This window comes from Fusarium coffeatum (genome assembly GCF_003316985.1).
Source record: "Fusarium coffeatum strain FIESC_28 chromosome Unknown BRIP53273_contig_275, whole genome shotgun sequence".
NCBI classification, from domain to species: Eukaryota; Fungi; Ascomycota; class Sordariomycetes; order Hypocreales; family Nectriaceae; genus Fusarium; species Fusarium coffeatum.
In genome coordinates, this window is record NW_022158066.1 from 1 (window position 1) to 21,796 (window position 21,796).

The 21,796-nt window shown below is 49.6% G+C and overlaps 5 protein-coding genes across 5 annotated transcripts; 2 read left to right on the plus strand and 3 right to left on the minus strand.

The window, feature by feature from the left end:
• Positions 1–224: 224 nt before the first annotated feature.
• FIESC28_09971 (uncharacterized protein) lies at positions 225–1,301 on the minus strand (the record flags this gene model as incomplete). The annotated part of the gene is made up of 1 exon (XM_031164106.1): positions 225–1,301. One exon carries the CDS (start codon positions 1,299–1,301, stop codon positions 225–227), a length of 1,077 nt encoding a protein of 358 aa, XP_031011817.1.
• A 5,122-nt stretch (positions 1,302–6,423) lies between these two features.
• Positions 6,424–10,195, plus strand: FIESC28_09972 (uncharacterized protein; the record flags this gene model as incomplete). The annotated part of the gene is made up of 3 exons (XM_031164107.1): positions 6,424–6,519; positions 6,572–6,597; positions 7,987–10,195. The coding sequence occupies 3 exons, from the start codon at positions 6,424–6,426 to the stop codon at positions 10,193–10,195; spliced, it is 2,331 nt and encodes a 776-aa protein (XP_031011818.1).
• A 1,197-nt stretch (positions 10,196–11,392) lies between these two features.
• FIESC28_09973 (uncharacterized protein) lies at positions 11,393–12,427 on the minus strand (the record flags this gene model as incomplete). The annotated part of the gene is made up of 1 exon (XM_031164108.1): positions 11,393–12,427. The coding sequence occupies one exon, from the start codon at positions 12,425–12,427 to the stop codon at positions 11,393–11,395; it is 1,035 nt and encodes a 344-aa protein (XP_031011819.1).
• Positions 12,428–13,937: 1,510 nt separating this feature from the next.
• On the plus strand, positions 13,938–14,757 carry FIESC28_09974 (uncharacterized protein; the record flags this gene model as incomplete). The annotated part of the gene is made up of 3 exons (XM_031164109.1): positions 13,938–13,967; positions 14,044–14,552; positions 14,607–14,757. 3 exons carry the CDS (start codon positions 13,938–13,940, stop codon positions 14,755–14,757), a joined length of 690 nt encoding a protein of 229 aa, XP_031011820.1.
• Positions 14,758–15,045: 288 nt separating this feature from the next.
• On the minus strand, positions 15,046–16,993 carry FIESC28_09975 (uncharacterized protein; the record flags this gene model as incomplete). Its single annotated transcript, XM_031164110.1, has 2 exons — positions 15,046–15,659; positions 15,706–16,993. The coding sequence occupies 2 exons, from the start codon at positions 16,991–16,993 to the stop codon at positions 15,046–15,048; spliced, it is 1,902 nt and encodes a 633-aa protein (XP_031011821.1).
• Positions 16,994–21,796: the final 4,803 nt, after the last annotated feature.

Genomic DNA, 21,796 nt, shown 5'->3' on the forward strand with positions numbered 1-21,796 from the left:
AAAAAAAAAAAAAAAAAAGAGTAAGAAGAAAGTCGTTTTAGTAGTCATGTTGCGTCTAGTAACGTCGATACGTACGGTGGAAAAGTCCACTCAAGTCATAAAAGCGGGTAAATATGTCGTGGTAGTCGTTGAGACATTCGTAGTTGGTATCATGTACAAGAAGAATATTGTGAGAATGAAAGAAGCAAACAAATGTGCAAGCATAATTGAAGGTAAGATGGGTTTCAGCCACGACTCCGTCGTCCTAGCATTCGCCCTATCACGTCGTTTTGTCGCTTGCGTGGCGACGAAGGGGCAATCCGATGGCCTGTCTTGCGTTGGTCACTTCCCGACCGACGGTGAAACCAGAATGAGCGGCCCCCAGATTCAGTATCGGAATCATCATCGTACTCAAAGACCGAGTGGGGCTCTGCTTCCGGTGCCTCTTCCGCCTCCGGTGGTGGCGTTGGCGGCAGAGGCCGCATGCCAGGGAGGGACTTCTTTGAGAGTATGACAGAAGCGGGTGGCTGGGAACTTGTGGAACAAAGATGTTTGGTAGGACCGCGTGAGGCGGTTTCGAAGTAGGAATCACGCTCCGGGGGTGTTTGAAGTCGCATCTCTTGCGCAGTAGTTGGACGATTTTCCTTTGGTGTAATAGGACGGGGCGAGTCTTGAGAAACGGTGAAGTGTGCAACGAGTGGTGAGTTCTGCAGAGAACGGAAGACGTATACTTCTTCATGCGGACGAGGAGGCCGTTGAGGCTTTTGCTTCACATCTCGAGAGCATTGCCATGATGGAGCCTGTGGTGCAGTACGAGGTGGTAATGGGAGCGGTTTTGGGAAAGGGGAATAAGTGGTTGCCGGCTTTCGGCTCTGGCTGCGAGTGTTCTCAGAAAGAGGCAACAGTTTGTTGCGGTATTGCCCTGCTTGCTTTTGCCGTCGTTGCTGTTGCTCCTGCTGTTGCTTCAGCTCTTGTTGCTGCCGCTGTTGTTGTTGCTGTTGGGCAGTGGGATTTAAGGCCGGGAATTGCTTTCTTGGTTGAAGTTCAAGCTTGGCGGATTTACTTGGAAGCCAGAAGCTGTCCCATAGCTCAGCGCCATGAGCGTGGTACTGATAATCATCGTCCAGGGAGACTTCTGAGTCTGTTCGATCGTCGATTAGACTGGGCGAAGACCCTTCGGATCCCAAAGACGCCCTATCGTCTGAGAAGCGACTCCGAACATAGTGCGATGGACGTTCCGGTTGTTGAGGATATGAGTAGTTGGTAACAGGGTAATATTTGGAAACAAGTTTGAGATCGGCCAGTTTGCTAGAGCGCTCCATGGTGGGCCGTTGAACTGGCAAAACGAAATTAGATTGCAACAGTATTGATATCGAAATGAAGAAACCAGGGATGCGGACGGCATGATATACAAATAGATGTGCAAGCAGAGCTGTCAAAGAGATGTTGAAACATAAGCGTGGGTCCACCACACCCACTTGAGGCTTTGCATTGCATGTGTTCTAAATGTTGATAAAGCATGCGCCCTTGACCTGGAGGGGCATTCCAGGGTAGAGGGGCTGCTAAGTCTAGCCATCCCTCTCGTCAGACAACCTCGAGCATTCCGACACTCACATCTTGTTCGAGGGCTCAAGCTAGTTTGGGCTCGGGCCTCGGGGGCTGTTGGTATGCAGACGCGATTGATCCCTTGCGTCATGCTTTTGGGTGTCGTTTCTCTCTCAGACTTACAGAAAGGTCTTACGAACCAACTGCAGATGCATATCCGTTTGCTCTGATACACTCGTGGCTGCTTGAACAACTGATGCCAAGTCTAGAAAACAACTGTTCTGATGGTCAAAAAAGCAATCTTCAAGAAGGTTTTGGAAGAGGAGTCGGACACTACGCACAATAAAAAGGCGAACTGTATAATGCCAGAATAGTCTTTTCGGGAGAACAAAGAGAAAGTGCGAGTAGGGCAAATCACTCACTCATTACCCGCACTTGAATTTTTCACGTAAAGCAAAGGTTCTTCTATATCGATGGTATGGTGCGCTCGCGCTCAGATGGCTTCGGCGACTTCGTTGACTCCATGGATCTGGTTTTTTAGCCATGATCAAGCTGATCGGTGTCTTCATTCAACATCCGCTGTAGTATCGCTTGAGTAAACATGCAAGCTTGCCAGATATTGGGTCCAAAGTCCTGGACCGAGACATACAGGACTCGTGAGGTTTGGTCCCTGAGGAATGCAGCAGACGATGCCAGTGATCGGCGACGGTTGGTGTCAAAAAAAAAAAAGTCTCTATTTTCGTCAGTCTCTACGAGCTGAGCAGTTGTGCCTTTGTTCGTGATTGAGATCTGTAGTATCGCCAAGGCCGACGCGGTACACGAAACAGCACAAAGGGATCTTCTCTGCTTCTGTGATAAAAACAGCAGCGTGTTAGCTTGCTATCAGACACGTCAAGGCGCTCTGCTTATTCAAAGCATCTCAGCAAGTCAGACCAGGCTCAGAGTAAAGCATTCAATATGGAGACCTGCAAGACCTGGAACAGCTGGATAACTTGGAACACGAGTCGAGCTCACTGACGCAGAACGGCCTGTACCGAAGCTCTGAGCGAGGAGACATCCTCCCTGCTTCATTATCAAGACCTTGGAGTGGAGTCGTGAGACACTTGTCTCCGATAGCTCAGAATAACGTCGGATGAGCGTTGTTTGAGTAAACATTGTGGACCCTGATCCGTAGCAACGCGCCTTTGGTGGATGAGAAAAACATTCGATTGCATCTGGATGCATAAGCCGGCAGTCCCGCGCGTTCTTGCCTTTGAGAAGAAAGGAAGAGGTGGCAGGTTGAGATTGAAATGGATGCCGATGTTAAGGTGGGGATTAGAAAAGAGGAAAGAGGGTACCAGTTGGGGCATGTAGGGTAAGAATATACTAATTGTACTATCTTCTTACCTTGTAGGTACTCAGAGAAAGGGCAGTCGCAATCACAGTCCCCGCCGGAACTATCCAGACAGGTACCGGAAGTTAAACCTCGCCCTGCTTGGGCCTTCCTTAAACAAAACATCAGCCGAAAACAAGAGAAAGAAAGAAAAGTGAGAAAAAGTGATAAGTCGAGGATTGGTACATACAGGCGCGCAATGCAGGAACTGGTATTAATCCATGCCAAACCTGTCAACTGTCAAATCGCGGGTCTTCGTGAACTAGGAGCTCCAGCTGCAGCTGCAGCTGCAGCTGTTTCTTCACTCTGCATTAGTTCGGTTCATGCTGGATGCTGGGCGGGCTGTCTATGGATGCAGGGTCCCCTCCATTCTGACAAACTCAGTCGACGTCGAATAGATCGTTTCCCTTGCACGGTTGCACCCAAAAACTAGTTGTGTTCAGTTCAGTTACACGGAAATATCATGTCCATGGATGAATATCATTCAGCCGGTTCATACCCTTCGCAGGTATACCTACTTCAAGGGCATTCAACTGGGGGTAAAAATTAGACCCAACCACATTCTCGAAGAAATGCCCGCTCATTCACGTATTCTAGGGTAGCATCAAGGATGATACTATTCAATTGACGGATCCCTTGCTCCATCGTTGACCCTGGGTGACATGGCTAGCACCAACTCTGCTGATAACTTTTGAGCTTTGGGCTTCCCTTCCCTCGACATTTTGGGCAACACATGTCTCAAAAAAAAGTGTCTTGGGCCAGATCACCAGCCAGTTTTGGGGCTCTTCCGGTGCTCAAGTCGTTCAATCATAGCCTTCCTTTACTATTCGATCGGCGATCTGGGTGCTTTCTGCCCTCTCTTCCTCGCGTGTATCAGCCGTGACGTCAGATATCTGGCGATTCTTCGATAGGAGGAATGGAGATAGTACTCAACGAGGAGGCACCTCGCGATTCACATACGCGCCTTGCGTGCTTACATAGTTGCGATCGAACAGACCACTCGATCGAGAAAAAAAGGTCTGCCACCATAAAGCTGAAATGCAGAGGACAAGTCTGCCTGCATCTTGGCTGCATATGCTACAGCCATGCATATTGTTGAGATTAGGATGGACGTGACATTCATCCAACGAGATGTTTCGAGGACCCCGGACTGTGACCGCTTTCTCTCCTGCACGATCCCTTCATGTGGATAGACTGCATCTCATGGTCTTTGATATCTGGGGTTATTCGTACCTGATCTTGACGGGTCCATGATTGTTTGATAGCTCAGTTCAGGGATACAACAGCAAAACCACCCGAGTCAATGTTCTTTGGTCAGCTCGTGAAGGTCTTTCTTTATATGTAATGCTATGCTCAAGGCTGGCTACTATTAAAGCAGACTGCTTGCTCGTCTGTCGGGATCATCTCAACAATCTCGATACACAAATTTGCAACTTCAGAGGCGTCCAGTGAGATTACTGCGATGGTGCCTCTGGTTCAATAACGGCACAGGATATCTTAGGAACAAGTTTTCTCATGTAGGGATGCATTTCATGCGGTGGTTGCAACCACCATGGGATTTTGCTCGATCGCTCGATCACCCAAGACACTCTTTGCTTTACAAGACTGCCGTCTTATAATAAGAGGTGACGGGCTCGTTAAGCCTGTAGCTCTCCTCCATGGCTCCTACTTTTGAAAACCTTTCTCGGGCCAGAAGAAAAGATTAACCAATCTTGATATATTTTCCGTGTGATTACCATCCTAGAAGACAATCACGAATCCATACAGCGGAATAATCGAACGACACCATCTAGACGGCTTCATTCCAACTTACTATCCGACAGCTTACGGATAAAACCACGCAACGCCAGAAGGGGCTTCTGGTAAGACACGGCTACTGAGGACCAAGCCAACAACACCTTTCAACCCATTCAAGTGGCGAGGGCGAGGGCGAGGGCGAGGCATTCAGACAATGCAGTGCATTTTGCTGAGGGGCTACCCTACAGAATAACCGCAGACCAGCCCAGCTTGTCGGATGTTTCAGGCGGAAGAAAAAGCTGAACTCCGACTCAAGGGAGAGAACAGAACCAATCCGGAGGCCCTCCGACCACATACGTCCATTGAGCCTTGCTGAAATCCTAATGTCCAAAGAACATGCTTCTCGAATACGTAACAAAAAGTCGAACCGAAAGAAGTCACATACCGAAGGATCAAGAGCTTTCAAAAGCCGGCGATACATTGTCAAGGCGCTTGAGGATTGAAGAATATATATCAAGAAAAGAAACGATGAAAAAAGAAGCAGCAGGATAACATTCAACATCGTCCTCCATGCAGAAACCACGCTAAATCTTATCGCCGACTTTATGCACATCATGCGACCTCCAATTTCAGATCTATATCGAAGGCATCCAACTAACTACTAGTAGGTACCTAGGTGCCTACATTATCAGAGGAATTGGCCGCTGAGAGAATAAGAGACGAAATAATTTGGCCACTTTATTCTGGTCGGCTAACTTGGAGGACAATTATTCTGTTACCCACCTGCCAATATCCGTCTACCTCTGGTACTATTATCCGTAACCAGCCTCAGCTTCGACTTTAGCTCCAACATCAATCAACGACTCTGATTGGAGGTTGAAGACCCTGACCTGAGTACGGGGCGTGCCGTGGCTCCCGTCCCTCCAGAGCCTATCTGGGTTAGAACGATTGTATCGATGGACGTGTTTCTAAAGAGGCTATCCATATTGTTAATGTTATTCTTGTTCAAGCAGCCCAGGCGACAGTTTACTGGCATACACGACAAATCGATTCTCATCAAGCGCCATCTAGTTTGGTTTTACGACTGACGTTTTTACTAAACCTAAAAAACGGCGGTAAACCTCGAAACAGAATACGGTATGCAGCCGTAGGAAACGTGGCAGACAACCGTTGTTCCGCTTAACGCCATGACGCAGCGTTACATCCGGCCCCGTTTCCACTTCCCAATTCGCCAAAGTCAACCAGCTGCTCGGTGCGGTAGGATTAGGCCAAAAATCAGGGGAATTGGGCGGAATCAATCTCCGGCATCCGGTAAAGTGACAATGCAGGTCTCGAAACAAGTCGAGCCCTACCTTGCCTAGCTTTAGGTAGGGACAGGTTTCCATCAATCCAGCTGGCATCGACTTGATGAAATGGATGTGCTTTCGTCAGCGAGCTCGTGTCCAATGGCACCGTCCGCCTTGCTCTATGCCTGAGAGTCAGAGAGTCAACTCAGTGCAGCGTTGGGCCCCTGCACATATGCACCGCACCATAAGTTGCTTCATTACTGAGCCCTGTTATCGTCCGCTCTCTGCTCTCTTATGCAATCTGTCGAGTGTAAGCACCAGGTAAAGAGGTAGAGGATTGGCAAATACTTTTTCGGAGCCGAGTGAATTGGGAATGGATGAGATGAGGCGAGACACTGATGCTCTAAAATCGCTATTCCCGAGACAATTAAGACAACCTCAAGGTCTCGGTAAATGTTTCTTAGATATTGATTTCTTTTAAAAGACAATCTGAAGTTACTCACCATGTCGTACTTATCTAGTGTTCTTGCGACACATCTAACAGATACAGGAATGCGAACGTTCGCTTTTGGCACACTATTAGAACCCGATCTTCCTAGGGTACAAAGACACGGCTGCAGTTGCTTCTTGAATCAGCATTAATCTACAGTAGGTAGGTACTAAGGAAGTAGAAGTTAGGTAGGCAGGTGGGCAGTTTAGCCAGACGTGAAACTTGTGAAGGTTTTAGTACTGCTGTAGATAGTAAGTACTAAGATACGGATGGGTAGGCCGTTCTTTAATATCACTACCAGCACATTTATTAGTCGCATTACGGAGTAGTTAGCAGATTCTTCAAAAACCTGGCGCAACTAATTAAGTCATAGTCGCGGCGCGGCGCGGCGATGCAAGTTTGATCGAGGGAGGAGCGCTCCAAATGCTGTAGCTTCCTTAGGTAGTCCGCTACGTCAGTGCGCACTTTCTCTTTTCTCTCTTCCTCCATCTTTCTTTCACCTACCTACCTACCTTATAACCTCTCCTTCTTCACCTCTGCAAAATATCTTATTATTAAGCTCATGCGACTCATGCGTAGATAATACAGATTCCAGAGAAATGCCATTGGCCTGTAAGAGGATATGCCGGCATTGTATTGTACTGCCCTTGCTATTTTCCACTTCCCCAGCCGCTCGATTTACTTAGCTCTTGCGGGCTCCGAGTTGCGCATGACGGCCTCGACATAACGTTGGAGCTGTCGCACGCCGATTGCCAATACCGAACCGGAATCAGATTCGCTGGACGAACAAAAACTGTCAAGACATACTTCATAAGGATTTCCAGCCAAGAGATCTGATAGTCAACAGCGACCACGCGCGCGCCAACAGGCGAACAAGCAGCACTTATCGTGTCTTTTGCGCCAGGAATCTATTATCTACAGCATATAATTTGCGCGCATTCGAGTCGCGTTGCCTTTACAAGTTCAGCGACACGAATCCATTGGCTGCTTTTCACATATCGCGTACGTCTGCGTGGTTTGCGAAGTGCTTGCAGTCTCACGTCTCTCACTAGTGGCTTGTTTCTTCAGGGACATCTAGGCTTTGCCTAGACCTTGGTCTGGTAGGCGGCCACAGCAGCTCCTAGCACCAGCCCCCCAATTTTCCAGCTTTGGGCTCCCTGCCACCAGCTTTTTTTTTTTTGACATCACCAGCCGATGCCCGTCCTCTTTGGCCCGCACTGAGACTCACCACCCGACTTTATTCTTCTCACCTTAATCACGCTCGTCTCAACATTCCAGTTGAGCAACTACACCCTCGGCTCTGTTTCGAGTGGACTCAGGCTCACACTTGGACCGGACTGAGACTTGGCCGTCTTTCCCGAGACCGTCGCATCATTCTCATCAGTTTGAGTTGGGTTACTCTACTCTGACCTGCTCACCGGTTAGCAACTCGAAAAGAACCCGACTTTGTACAACGCATCAATAACTTCCCCCACTCCACCACCACGACCCTCCACCGCAACGCAACACACCACCAGCGCCCGCTGGTGATCCTTCACCTTGTCGAACTTTCATAACCCAATTCCTCGCCCCTTTAGCGCCGCAGAAGTGACTAGAATACGCTCGTCCTCTGCTTCTAACGACCGTCACGACCTTAACGCGCCCACGAACCCTGCCCAGCACCAGCAACGCCAGCATTCAAGCTCCAGCTCACGACCACTGTTTAATCAGACGTCTGATCCTATTGAGCGACTCTCTACACCCCGAAGTCTTCGCCGAACTCCCAAGTTTGACGTACCTCCAAGCCCAGGTCCCGAGCCACGCAAATCCCACCGCCGAGCTGCTTCCCTTGGTTTTGAACCCAGGACAACCCTCGCGCCCGTTAACGATCTACCGGAGACTCATCCCACTGTATTGGGTCTCATCCCCGTTCGCTCAGCGCAGCCTCAAGTTCCCCGTCCCCGCCGACGACTTTCACAGGACTTGACTGAGGACCCTGACGAGGTCTCTTCCGAACATCCCCCAACCCCTCCAAGACAGACTCCTTCTCTACCTGCAAACTACCCAGAGCCTCACCCTGTGGTTAAGATCTCCAAGCATACCCACAGTGCCATCCTCTTTGCACTCGAGGAGGCGCTGCGCAATCCCAATCCTTTCACCCCAGATCTTGAAGAGGAATCTGCAAGTATGGCCGACCTTCTGGCTTCCGGAGGTATACCTCCAGCCTCTAACGGCAAACCTGCAGCTCCTCCGTTCCGCCCTGGCTCAGCTCCTGGTCAATCCGGTTCACCATCCGGAATTAGAGGTCCGAGGATGATCATGCAGGAACGCGCAGCTCGCGAAGCGCGACAACGTGCAGAGGCCGAGGCGCAACAACGCGAGAGAGCGGAACAAGAGGCGCGCATTTTGGAACAAGCTCGGAGAGCAGAGGAACAGCGTAGATCTGCTTCTGGCGTTGCTGGTGGGCAGGGTACTGATGCGGAAGCGCGCCAATCCATGAACCCCCAGCGACAGGCGCAACCCGCATCCGACAATACATCAGCTCGTCCTCGGGCAAACACTACTGGTCAAGCACCACATAATCGAGCTGGCCGATCTGGTACAACCAACCAACCACCCCCTCAGACATTCACTGGTCCAACCCCTGGGGCACCACCCAACTTCGCTGCTCAAGGCGCAGAAAGCGGAAATCAGGGAGGTTCCGGTGGGTCAAAGCCCCGTAACTCCTTTCCTCACGCCTTTGAGCGATGGGAGACATTATCCGCCCATTGGGAGGGTCTCACCAGCTACTGGATACGCAAGCTCGAACAAAATAAGGATGAAATGAATCGGGATCCCCTCAACCAGCAACTGGCCCGTCAAGTAACAGATCTATCTGCTGCCGGAGCCAACCTTTTCCATGCCGTGGTTGAGCTCCAGCGTCTTCGTGCAAGCTCCGAACGCAAGTTCCAACGCTGGTTCTTTGAAACCCGTGCAGAGCTGGAGCGTGCACAAGAAGTGAACGCCATGCTTGAAACTGCCTTGGACCAGGAACGCCGGGGTCGCGCTGATGCTATCCGCGAAGCTGTCGAAAACGAGCGTGGTACTTCCAAAGCTCAGAAGCAGCTTGCTGAGATGCGCAAGGAGCTATCTATATCCAAAGAAGAGGCACGCCGGGCATGGGAGGAACTGGGACGACGCGAGCAAGAGGAGCGTGACAGAACTTTGTCTCTCCAGTCAGGGCAGCCTACTATTGTCGGAGGCGTTCAGGTTGTCCCGATGACCCAAGGCGGACCCAGACATCAGAGCAGCCGGGCTCAAGGGGCCTACCAAACTGAATACGGCTCTGGTTATCCACCTGAAGCAAGGTCGTCTCCCCAGCATCAGCCTCCCGTGACAAGCGCCGGCGACCAATACCGTCAGCAGGGACTTCAAGCACCAATGTCAGAGGGTGGTTACAGCGAAGGTGAGTACGTGATTGACGCAAACGGCAACTTTCTGCTGGATGCCCAAGGAAACAAGATTCCCTTCGCTGGACCGCCCTCTACATATTCTGGTTCTGATGCTGAAGCAGAAGAGTATGCGACACCCGCCACAACTGTGCCCCCAAGCGGGAAGCAAGATTCTCCTTCAACCTCTACCGGAGGGGGAAGTGGCGGCAACGGTGGTCAGTGGACTGGCACATACTCAGATCCCCAAGACTATAGCGGCCAAGGGTACGGCACACCTGGTTGGGAAACGGTCCCTCGCCATCACCACCCTACTCGACTGAGCGATGTCATGGAAGAGGAGGACGAACGCAGCCGAGCAAGTACGAGCCGTGTTTAGGACTCGACGAGCTCGTTATAGTACAAACGGCCAACGTATATACCGTTTTGTCTCCAGTCACTAATTTAATGGCACCTTAATGACGCATTTATTCACAACGAGCACCAAGCAACTACACTTCGACAGAATCAAGAACACGACAGAGCAGATGGGAGTTACACGTTACTGTTTCCATGTTATAGCATTATTGCACTACTACAGCCTCATTCCTCCAGGCCCCGGTGTATGCAACGCCCCTCGGTATTCGACTGGAGGAGCTACATAGACTAAGCCTACACTTCGAGGGTCTTCAGGGTCTTCCGATGTTCTAATTAGGACTCTTGTCTTCGGTCTCATCTATTCGGAAATATCCACTCGCGAATTAACCTAATCATGCCTTCGTTTTTGCATCTAGCAAAGCGGGGACGAATCAGAAAATCTTAAGCTGCACAAGTTCCCGCATGTTTATTTCTCTGTGTTTTATTCTGGGGGAACTAGGATGCTGCAACAAGGAGCATAAGAGCAGCATGCTGACGGTGTGAGAACGCACCACAGAGTTCCCACTTGTTACCTCTCGATATACAATCTGTCCAGCACGACTTTCTCCGGCGTTTACGTTTACCTGCATACACGGCTTCATTGTCAAAACAAAAAAGAAAAGGGGGTAGTGGGTGGAGTTGCCGGTTTTTGGAGTACGGAGTGTGAAGGAATTTTGGAGTTCATCACAGTTACTATTTTCCTCATGTGTATGGATGACCTGCAGGTGTCTGGCCACCTAATATTTGCTAAATGAGTCGACGGCCAGGTTCACGAGAATTAGATAGAGTACAGATTCAATTGAGAATTTCGATGGATGAACGAAGCACGAACTCAGAAAGAGCACAGCCCTTGTGTGACAATATTAAGCGCGAAAAGCATTTGATCGAGCTTATAAAGATCATTCATCACATGCTACTTCATAGCAAAACATGATCCTATCTCTCAGGGCTCATGCAGTATTTCTATTTTGTTGGTATTGATAGCATTCATTGAATCCTTAAACGTATATATATATAAGAACATTAGGCTTGCGGAAGTTTGTTTTGCAACCCGTGGACCCTGTTGACAGACACTAACCAAGAATCAGACCCAAAAGGAACTCTACACAAGAAAACGCCTATCGTTCGCCTCCCTACCTCTGTTGGAACTCCGAAGTGCTAGATGGGTAATGTTTCGTGTTCATACAGCTGCGTCGCCTCTTGCCTCGGAGCCCTCCTGTTGTGGTGTGCTTCCCCAGGGGAAGCCGTCGCTGGTACTAGCTTGCGACACCTGTCGACTTGCGCTTCTGAACCAGCTAAGCGATAGAATATTATTGAGCGTGCCCGTCTCCGTGGAGCTCCTATTTCTCTGGTGCCTACGCGCGACAAGACCAGGGAAGCCCGTGCTCTTCCGCCGTCTTCGGGTCAGTCTTCGGGGGGTAGATTCAGTGCTGGGGCCCGACTCTTCTCCGGTCGGGCCACTTGTGAGTGACCTCTTTGTCGGAAGTAAGGGTGATGATTCTGTATGATGGGGCAGGGTACTAGACCGCCGCCTGTTACCAGGTGTGGTGGGCTCATCTCTATCCTCCAACTCGCCCCAGATCTCTGCTCGCTCAGCCCACCGTGGGGTCCTCTTACGAGAAGGAACCAATGACGTCTCATCGACCGTAGGAGGGAATGTCTGATATGTGTGTCGAGTAGAATCTTGGTCAGCGACGGCATTATCTGAACCGAGGAGAGATTCCTCCTCCTCTGTGTCTTCAACAAGGCCAAGGCCTGGCGCAAGAGATGATTGGCCCACACCGGGAGTGTGCTGCTCATCGCTCAATCGCCATGATAACGCCAAAACGCCAGACAGCAGAATAACTGTTCCCAAAGCAATAAGGCATGCCCTGAGGGGCGATATGAGGCTCGTCTGGTTAAAGTATATCAAGCCGTCCAAAATGGCAATGATGTTGTAAACACAGAAAACCAAAGGATAAAGAACGGAGGTCGAAACCAATTTGAGACCACGGTGTAAGTAGTAGAGCTGACAAAGAGCCAAAGTAATGAGCGCCATAACAATTGCCCATGATTGCCAGTGCACAAACTGATTACGTCCTGCAACAGTCTTGATAACTAGCTCCACAGAGGACTTGGCGAACAAAAGGGCATGAGCAGAGAGATCTCCGCTAATGACACCATATGTAATGCCCCGAGCTAGTCGAAACCGAGAGTCGTGAGATAGGCTCGACATGTTGTTGATTAAATCAACAGCAATAGCAAGGGTCACGACAAAAAGCGCTTGAAGGACCATCCAGATGATATATGGCCTCCTTGCCATGAGCGCTAACAACTCCTTCAAGTCATGCGCCGGCGAAGGTATAGCCCCAAAAATCGCGATCAATACCGCGCCAGTCGTCACAAGAAGCGTGCCAGAGAAAGACCATCTTGTGAAAGGCTCACTGAGGATTAATGATGCGCATATCGAGTTAAAGACAAGGCCGGCGGCCTGTAAAGTTGAAAGGACTGGGAGCGGGAGCGTTGAGATCTGGATACTACTCCCCAGAAGGTTCGCAACGATGAACATTCCCATGCCAATTTGCCATCTCCTCCTTCGGTAAGGTGGTCGTCGAATATCGTGGGGTCCCTTTTCGTCTTCGAGTATATGCGACTTTCGTTGTAAGGTCAGGCCGAGACTTTGAACACTTGTCGATAAAAGCCCAACGATGATTCCAAGCTATGAAAGATCTTATTAGCGCTGTTGCTCGTTGCAAAACTCCCGTACGCGACCACGTACAGCTATGCTCCCTCCAGAAGAGATGCCGCCGAGCAACCCCATTGCGCCTGTGCCAGGCCCAGGGTCATCTGGCAAGGGAGAGTTGAAGCGGGTGGTTGAGACGTCGCATAAGCAATTCCCTTGGTATAGTGGTCGCTTCGTGTTACTGAAACCGTGAAGAATATGATCGTTCCGATACGGTCAAGGGGAATGGCTAGTCAAAGCGCCAGTGTTAGGTAGCACGAGTAGCTGCCGAAGCTGTCGCCGGTCGAGCCTATGTACCGTGCTGGTTAGAGACGGAACCTAAAGAAGGAGAGTCGAAAAATGTTTGAATAGAGAGAGATGATTAATTCGATGTGATACGTCCTGGTTTCAAACTAATCAATAAGAAAGTCGGAGGCGGACAAGCTTGAGTCGTGCGTGGAACACCTGACGTGAATAGAGAGGTATGCAGCTACAACACGAGACTAGTGAACCAGCCACAGTGGCGGTGCAGTTACATAATGCACATCATGCGCGATAATAGCCAAAGAGGAGCATGAGTCTTTAATCTTGTACCGTCTTATATTAACCATATCAGATTTCTTTTTCTCTATTCACATCGGTTCTATCTACCAAATTTTGAACTAACCAACTCTGTTGACTGTCGATGCTAGTGACGTTGAGTCTCGCTGGCTAAGTACTTACGTAGGTAGGAGATAAACACTCTAAACTGTGGGGTGTGGCTGTGGCTTGATCCCTCCAAGCTCCAGTTCCCTGCTGGAGCACAGTAAGATATAGGTACTAAGCTAGGACGGAGCTGGTAGGTTTGGTCTTGGGCGGCTGGCGTCACATCACAGCTACCAACTCCATCATAGTCCATCCTCGACCTCACTACCAAGAGGTCATCACCAGCCTTTCATCGTCTCCTCCTCGACCCTGTAGAGGTCTTTTCATCTTCATACTATAAGCATATAAACCTCACCTAACCTGAAAAAAACCGCCCATCATGTCGCAACACGCTCTATCCGACCAGCAGGTACGCATTACCCATACCCAAACGACGCAACCCGTCTTACCAGCCCCGTATTCTAACACGCGATGCCCCATAATAGGTCGACAATGAGCTTAAAAAGATGACGGCGTTCATCAAGCAGGAGGCCATGGAGAAGGCCCGCGAGATCGAGATTAAGGCCAACGAGGAGTTCGAGATCGAGAAGTCCAAGCTCGTCCGCCAGGAGACAGACGCCATCGACAGCCAGTACGAGAAGAAGTTCAAGCAGGCCACCATGTCCCAGCAGATTACCCGTTCTACCGTTGCCAACAAGACGCGACTCAAGGTTCTCGGCGCCCGTCAGGAGATGCTCGATAACATATTCGAGGAGGCTCAGAAGAAGCTTGCCGAGGGCGCCAAGGACAAGGCCAAGTACCAAAAGGCCCTCAAGGGTCTGTTGCTTGAAGGTTTCTATGCCCTCAACGAGCCTGAGCTCCAGGTTCGCGCGCGCAAGAAGGACTACGATGTTGTCAAAAAGGCTATTGAGGATGCTGCCAAGGACTTCAAGAAGGAACTCGGAAAGGATGTCACGGCAAAGATCCAGGAGGAGGACCCTCTTCCCGAGGGAATGTATGTGATACTCATTGAACTAAACTGTGTGAAAGGTAGCTAACAAAGACACAGTGCCGGCGGAGTAGTCATCGTCAGTGGAAGCGGAAAGATCGACATCGATAATACCTTCGAGGCCAGATTGAAGCTGCTGGAGGAGTCTGCTGCGCCTGCGGTGCGAGAGGCTCTATTTGGCAAGAACCCCAACCGCAAGTTCACTGATTAGAACCTCTTAGCCGCCTGCTTGTATGAACGCCTCTACTCTATCTAGACTCTAACCCGCTTTGATGAGTGTACGACTGGGAGGCTCTTCAACCACCTGCGACTCAGCAACCCGTATCGTTAACCAGTCTGCGCTGTCGTAGTTTAGAGGCTGTGTATCGCATGTTTAACTTGTTTTGTCTGATTTGGAACTTGGCCCATGGTAGAATTGACTACATTTCAAAGACTCGCTATAAGACTGCATCTAGTGAATTGTCGCGTATTTGGCACCTTTACATAGTAGCCCTGTTTTTCACTTGAACTTAACAACAATCGTGTTTGGGCTGTGAGGCTCATCGGAGTCTTTCACATCTGAGAGTGATTGCTTTGGCGTCTGCTCGGGAGCAGCCTCCGAGGCAGCCTCTGGAACTTTTCGCAAAAAGCTCTTCATATAGTCCTGCTGTTTCGGAAGGAACGGATCTTGCTGTTGGCCCGGAAGATCGAAAATGCTCTTCTTTGCCTTCCGGCGAGTGCGAACAGAGTGTGCTAGTCGTTGCTGTACCCATTCTATCACACTCTTTGCTTCTGTGCGGGCAAGCTTCATTCCCGAATCATTGATCTTTCGCCAGGTCCCCCTTAATCTTTGCGCAAGCTCGTCGATGTCGTGGTTGAACTGTTTCTCGTGTTCTGGATCATCAGAAGGTGCAAACGAACCGTCATCCACTGCAATGTTAAGGAGTAGGACATTGGCTTGTAGTTCCGCAAAATCCGTTTTCGGTCCGACAAAGAAATCGGTATGGTCCATTCTTTCTATGATTCCACGAATAGTGACTACATCGTCGGGATGGTGGCGGCCCAAAGATGGATCGTTGAATAGGAATACCACGGCCAGCCGTCGTCTCAATTCATGGGCTCTCGTCTTACTAACTGGCAGGCATGTCAAAGCATTCGTTCTGACGCATTGTGCCTTTACCAGAGTGTGCAGCAATGTACATGTCTCGAAGCACTATCAAAAGGTCAGTGGCGACTTCACGGGGCGGCTTCAGAGCACAACTCACAAAGGTGTCCCAGCTTAGCTGGGGTACAGCATCTAGGAGGGTATCTAGGGTGGCCTCGTAGGTGGTCAAAAGATTGAGGTCGTAGGTTAGGAACTTGTCGAGTGACATGCGCAGCAGCGCTTGTGATGCGTAGACGATAGACTCCTGGGCCATGTATGGTGATATGGCCGTGATGAGTGATAAGAAAGAACCCAGAGGTGACCAGTCGCGACCTTCATAAGGCTCGACGCCCGGCTTCGATAGATTCAGCATCGAATTACATTGCCCAAGCTCAGGGGAGGCACCGAAGCGATACAACAACTGCTCCAGTCGTTGAGGCGTGACACGTGACTCAATCAGATATGTGCAGTCGCTTATCAGGTTGCAGTATTCTTGCCTGACAAGAGCTGACTTTTGAGCGCAGATGTCATCTAAAATCCAGTCGAACAGCTCCTCCGGCAACCCCCCTTGTAGTTGAAGAAGTGTGAGTGGCACTCCAGATGCAAGATGTTGTTCGCGGGTTTTCTGATCGCCCTGAGTCAACAGCCTCCAAGGACCCTTGTTGAACTTTTTGGGGGCAGCGCTTGAAAGAGGCATGGCGTACTCTTCAGAGAAGAAGCAATATCGAAGTTGCGACTGGCCGGGCTCTGACCTCTTGACTGCTCGCATGACTTTCTGTGCATCTTGGCCGGTGCTGTTTTTGACAATACCCTCCATAATATCCTGTGACGTATCATCCGTCGTCTGCTGTCCGTCTGTTTGGTCATGCAGACTAGAGAAAGCTTTTGCTCTCATTGAGCTTGCCGTGATGGCATCGTCTTGTCGAGCATCCTTGGCCAGTGCCTTAAGGTCGAACTTGTGTTTGGATATTATGGCCAACGGAGATGCATGGAACTCGACCGCAGTTCTTTTGGCTTTTGGTGTACCAAATGGGTTACGAGCGGGAGATTGGGCTGTTTTCCCGGGGCGTGCTCGTCCAATAATAGTAGACAAGTCCTCGAGTGAATCGTCTGATGAGGATCCGAAGTCATCTTCATCATCCGAGGCTTGAATCTCACGTTGTTGCGTTGATGGAACAATCTTCTTCATGGGAGTGGTCGTTTTTTGTTCTAAGGGAGATGAAGGCGGACTTGGTGATGCGGGTTTGATGGGTTGCTGTGTTGGAGGTCTTGTCGTGGGCTTGAAGAAGCTCATGATATTTCCATTCTTAGTCTTCTGAGACATATCGCCTCTACCTGCATAACAAATAAAATATAACAATCAGATAAATGACTTCGAGGCTCCGGATCCGATGAAGTCACTCGTAGAAATAATAGCTAATAAAGTGCTTGTGAAGCAGTTGCAAGTGGATGTCAACCGCGTTAATTGGTTCAAGTTGAAGCGCGTTTTGGAGGTACAGGGTGGGAGCACTTCATGGCGCCTGCTGTCGATTAACGTTAGGTTCCATGTGTGGCTAAGGTGGCTGGCAGCATTTTAGTGCTGAATCAGAGGCCTTGTCTTATGACTGCTCGGTAGGTACTCTGTGGACCATATCAACTTAGTACCTACGCAGTACTGACTGATCAAGATCGTAAGAGGACTCATAACTATCAAAACCACCAAAGCTACATCTTTACCGTTTAGTTCAATTACAATCACTAAGTGCTAATCTACACTCTCATCCTACAGCGGCGCAATCCCTGACTGTGGCGCATTAAGGCCAAAGTACGGGATGCTAATTATGAACAAGTCTCGATTGACGGTCCCTCAGCCCCTTTCCCTGAAACTAGAATTTCCAGAAGAGTATCTTTTGGGTTATCGGCCTTCTAGTTTGCAGCATTGACCATGTGTCTATCAAGATACAGACGTAATGTTGTTGTTTTTAGCTCAAAAGTTCGTGCCCGAGATACGCGGCGTTCATGGGTCAAAGCCAAGGCAAATCCATCCAGTGAAGCCTCATTGTGTCATCCTGGGTATAGTACATAGGTAGCTAAGCTACTAGATTAATCTATCATGGACACTTGCGTGTTTCGTAGTCAAGAAAAGGGGTTGTGCGTTCTAATGCCAAATCTGCCGAAAACACATTGAGAGGGAGGATCGTCGCTTCATTCCATCGTCCTGTTCCTGAATTGCTGCACAAATCACCATGCAGCACAGCATTGCATATAATCAAGATTGGGGTTAAATCCTTGTGTTTGGCATGCGATCTGTCTCTGATCCCTGGAAATGCTTACGTGCGTCCATTGTCATGCTAATAATTGCTGTAACCTTGAATTGAATTGAATTGGATGTGGGCCATAGTCTAGGTAGGTAGGTACCTAGGTAGTCTAGTTGAACAGTAAAAGACATCCATTGGGAATGGAATACAGCAGAAGCAAGAGTTGGGTCAATCGATAGTCTACCGATAGCGATGAATTCTTTTAGTTTCTCTTTCTTTTAGTGATGGCGGTCTCAATTACCAATCCGGGGCTGACAAAGCCCGATCCATTGTTCCTCTACAGTTGTAAAAGGAACGCGCTGGATTGGGCTTTGATGGATCCATGAATCTTTAGACTAGGAAGTCCCTGAAAGTCCGAAAAATATTGGAGCAACGATGTCCATATTGCTGGTTCAGTGCCATCCAATGTTTTATGGCTGGCTTCAAGTCACGAGACATGTAAATGGAGTCTGTAGAAGCTCTTCTTCCGAGCTCTAGTCTACGGCATAACGTGTGTCACGTACAGTAGAGGTAGTTCAGTAGTTGCTTTATTGTAGATGTGCTTGTGAATCTTAACTCGTATCCCTGACATTTCTGTCCAGTCTGGAAATTTGGACCTGCAGATGGTAGGCTCAGGAGAGGAGACCCCTAACAAGGGTCCTCTAAAGTTGACGAAACAGGGAGACAGCAGGCAGTCGTGTTCCCGAGGCAGGGCAAGGGGGAACAATGGTGGCCGTTAATGTCCATGTACATGTGTAGTACCCGTGCCTAGTAGAGAATGAATACAGATATCCAAGATCTGTGTACAGCTTCATTCATGGGTACTGTCCTTCATGCACAAGGACATGTAGTCTTGAATGTAACGCTGCAAGAGCACAAAATGCTGCCTTTTGTGCATCCGAAAACTCTGCCAGAGGCTCGGAAATAGCACAGACTTTTGACTTGATCGAATTCAGCTTGGAGTCAGGCTGAATCATGAAACGTCGATATTAGTGCATTTCTATAACCCGCTATCCATGGATTCATGGAAGTGGGACCGTAGTCTATCGCCGTCAGAGGCCATTTACAGTATACAGCAATGTACCGGCGTCGCCGCTTCTGGGCCGGATAATATTGAGTCAATGTGATTAAGAACCTATGCTATTTACAATCGTCCCCGCTGCATTCATCTTTGTAAGCTTCGTTGATGGATCATGATGCAGACGGGAGCATGTTCAATCTAATAAGCGCGGTAGAAAAAGGATGTGGCGCTTCCCTCGCTCGTAATTAAACTCCGTGAGTCCGATCCGACAGCACGGAGGTAGCTTCTTTGTATCCAACGTCTGGATATCCAATAACGGGATCTACGGAGCCCGAGAAAAATGGAAGCATCATGTTTTGCATCCGAGAAAGGAAGGCGTTCGTGATACCCCAGGATCATCTATAGGACTGCCATGCCAAGAGAGCACCAGAAGAAGCCGAGAACATCGAATTGAGTAGGAACGAAAAGGACAGAGCGGACATTAGACTAATTGACTGTCGAATATCCATCCATAGCTACGGGTACTTGCTGCGTACGCGGAGCTTGCAGCACAGTATAGTTGCCCAAGGTTACGTCGTCTCACTCAATGAGGTAACCGCGCGAAGATCTGGATAAAGGCTTGTTGTTACTCTATGTACGAGGCTATTGAAATCACCCGAGGACCAACGCAGACATGGACAGATGCTGAGGATGCATTATCACTTCTACAGCCATGTCGTGGAAGGCCAAGAACCTTAAAGAGGAGGGAGACCTCGATTGCCTCCATACCTAGACTACCTACTATCTAGTATAGTAGGCAGTCTCAGATCGAATTTAAGTTACAGTGTCGACAAAGGACGGGACGATACCGGATCTTGATGCCGCCAAGCGACTGAAACCCATAAAGATCATCACGCAAGGTCGAAAAGAACAAAAAGAGTGGAGGATCCCGTCTCGAAACACTGTCAACTACCAACTGGTGTGGCCTCCGTCCCCTGATCCTCGTCAGGAAATTTGCGCAGTCACCGCTCATAAATTAGCTACATACGTATATGCAGACGGGTACAGATACAGATACAGATACAGATACTAGCTGCACAGAGTATCCCGTGTTGTAGAAAGACAAACTCCGCCTACCGTCGAGCTACCGCAACACCGCAAAATGTAGGTAACGGTTGTCCTCGCTTACCGACGCGGTGAAGATGAGGACTCTCCTCGAAACACCGCCCCTTCTGGCTTACTTGACCACGGGACGTGATACAATGCGAAGAGCAGCCGTGACGGCGATGACAACAACCGCAGACTCTGACTCTTGCGGACTGACGTTGGCTTATTAACTGCTTTTCAAGAGTCAAAACTCACCCTCACCTGCGTATTAATTGACATGTATGTTTGGTGTGGTAATGACAACGGCCCGCCCGGACGAGCGAAATGCCCGTAAGCGGAGTCGATAGACGGGGGCAACGGAGCTAGAATCGCTAACTCCTACCTTTGGCCCCGAGATTTCCATTTTCTGTGTTGGATATCTGCATTGAAAGACTGGGAATAATCACTTGTACGGTACGGATACACCCTTCGCAGAAAAACAAGCAACAGGTAACTCAGGGACAATCTTGACAAGCTCCTTGGCAAATTTAGACGCGTCCTATTGTAGGCTTCCCCCTTTGCAAGGGGTAGATTGATGCTTCAAGGGGCCAGCAAATGCCAGCCGGAGGCATATGCAGCACCATAGCGTGAGAGGTTGAAGTTGACGGCAAAGCTCTGGAAGGACCGAATTTTCGTTTGACGCTGTAATGATAGTGACTCTCAGCGTGATGCGAATATATTGACCATATCGTTTCTGATCAATATGGGATCTTGTTGTGGTCTTGTTAAGGTACCTCGAATATGACAGATCCCTGGACGACGAGGTTCCATTGCAGCTTCTCGTCTTCTCCAATTGGACGTAAGACGTTCACTTGCTCAAGTTAGCGTCGGGGATCTGTAGCGGCCGCCAATGCCGTAGCAGACACCCGAGGGTCAGGGAGACAGACACCTATGCGTGTTGTTCCCAGGGCTGAGTTATGGTCTGCTTAAAGCTGACCCGACCATCTTCATGTTTACACGATGATTGCATGTGCTGACAAAAACAGTAAATAGAGGGGAGAAAGAATCTAAGATAAACTCGAGTTAGATCCGTGGCGTTGACGTTTAGTGGACACAACCGCCGTGAGAAGGTTGCCTGTCCATGGTATTTGGCCGTTACCTCGCCGCAGAGGACGGTACAATACATCACTATCACTGTCAGTACTGATGCTGATACCCAGCGAGTCGTATCCTCTCTAGTGTGTTGGGGTTCAGATGAAGATAGCAGTAATTGTTGTGTCAGGATGGACGAACAATGGCACTGAGCGGTGTTCCAGTACGGTCTTGTCTATCCTTTAAATCAGTGGGAGCCCGGTACAGTAAGCATGACTGCGAGACAGTCCGCTCATCGCAAAGGCAACATGGAAGTCACTAACCATTTTGTGCCTATGCAGGGCCTAAAGCATAAGTGAGGTAAGGTAAGGCAGCCCGTCGCCTGGAAGAAGATTGACAGGGTATAGTAGATACTTAAGGGGTACATTCCGGGCAAAGCAGATGAGTGCGTCGGATGGGTCGGGATCACGACAACCCACGCACGCACGCCCACCCACCACAAGCTTAGGTGCTGCTCGCCCCACGCCCCCGACACCCTCTCTCCACTGCCCATTTCCCCTTCAACAACGCTCTCCAGCGAGTCTCAGTGGTCCCAGTGCGTGTCTGGAGCGGGTACCACCCAGAATTGGTCTCTTCCCATTGCTAGAGTCTCAGACTTTTTGGGTGGCTGCTC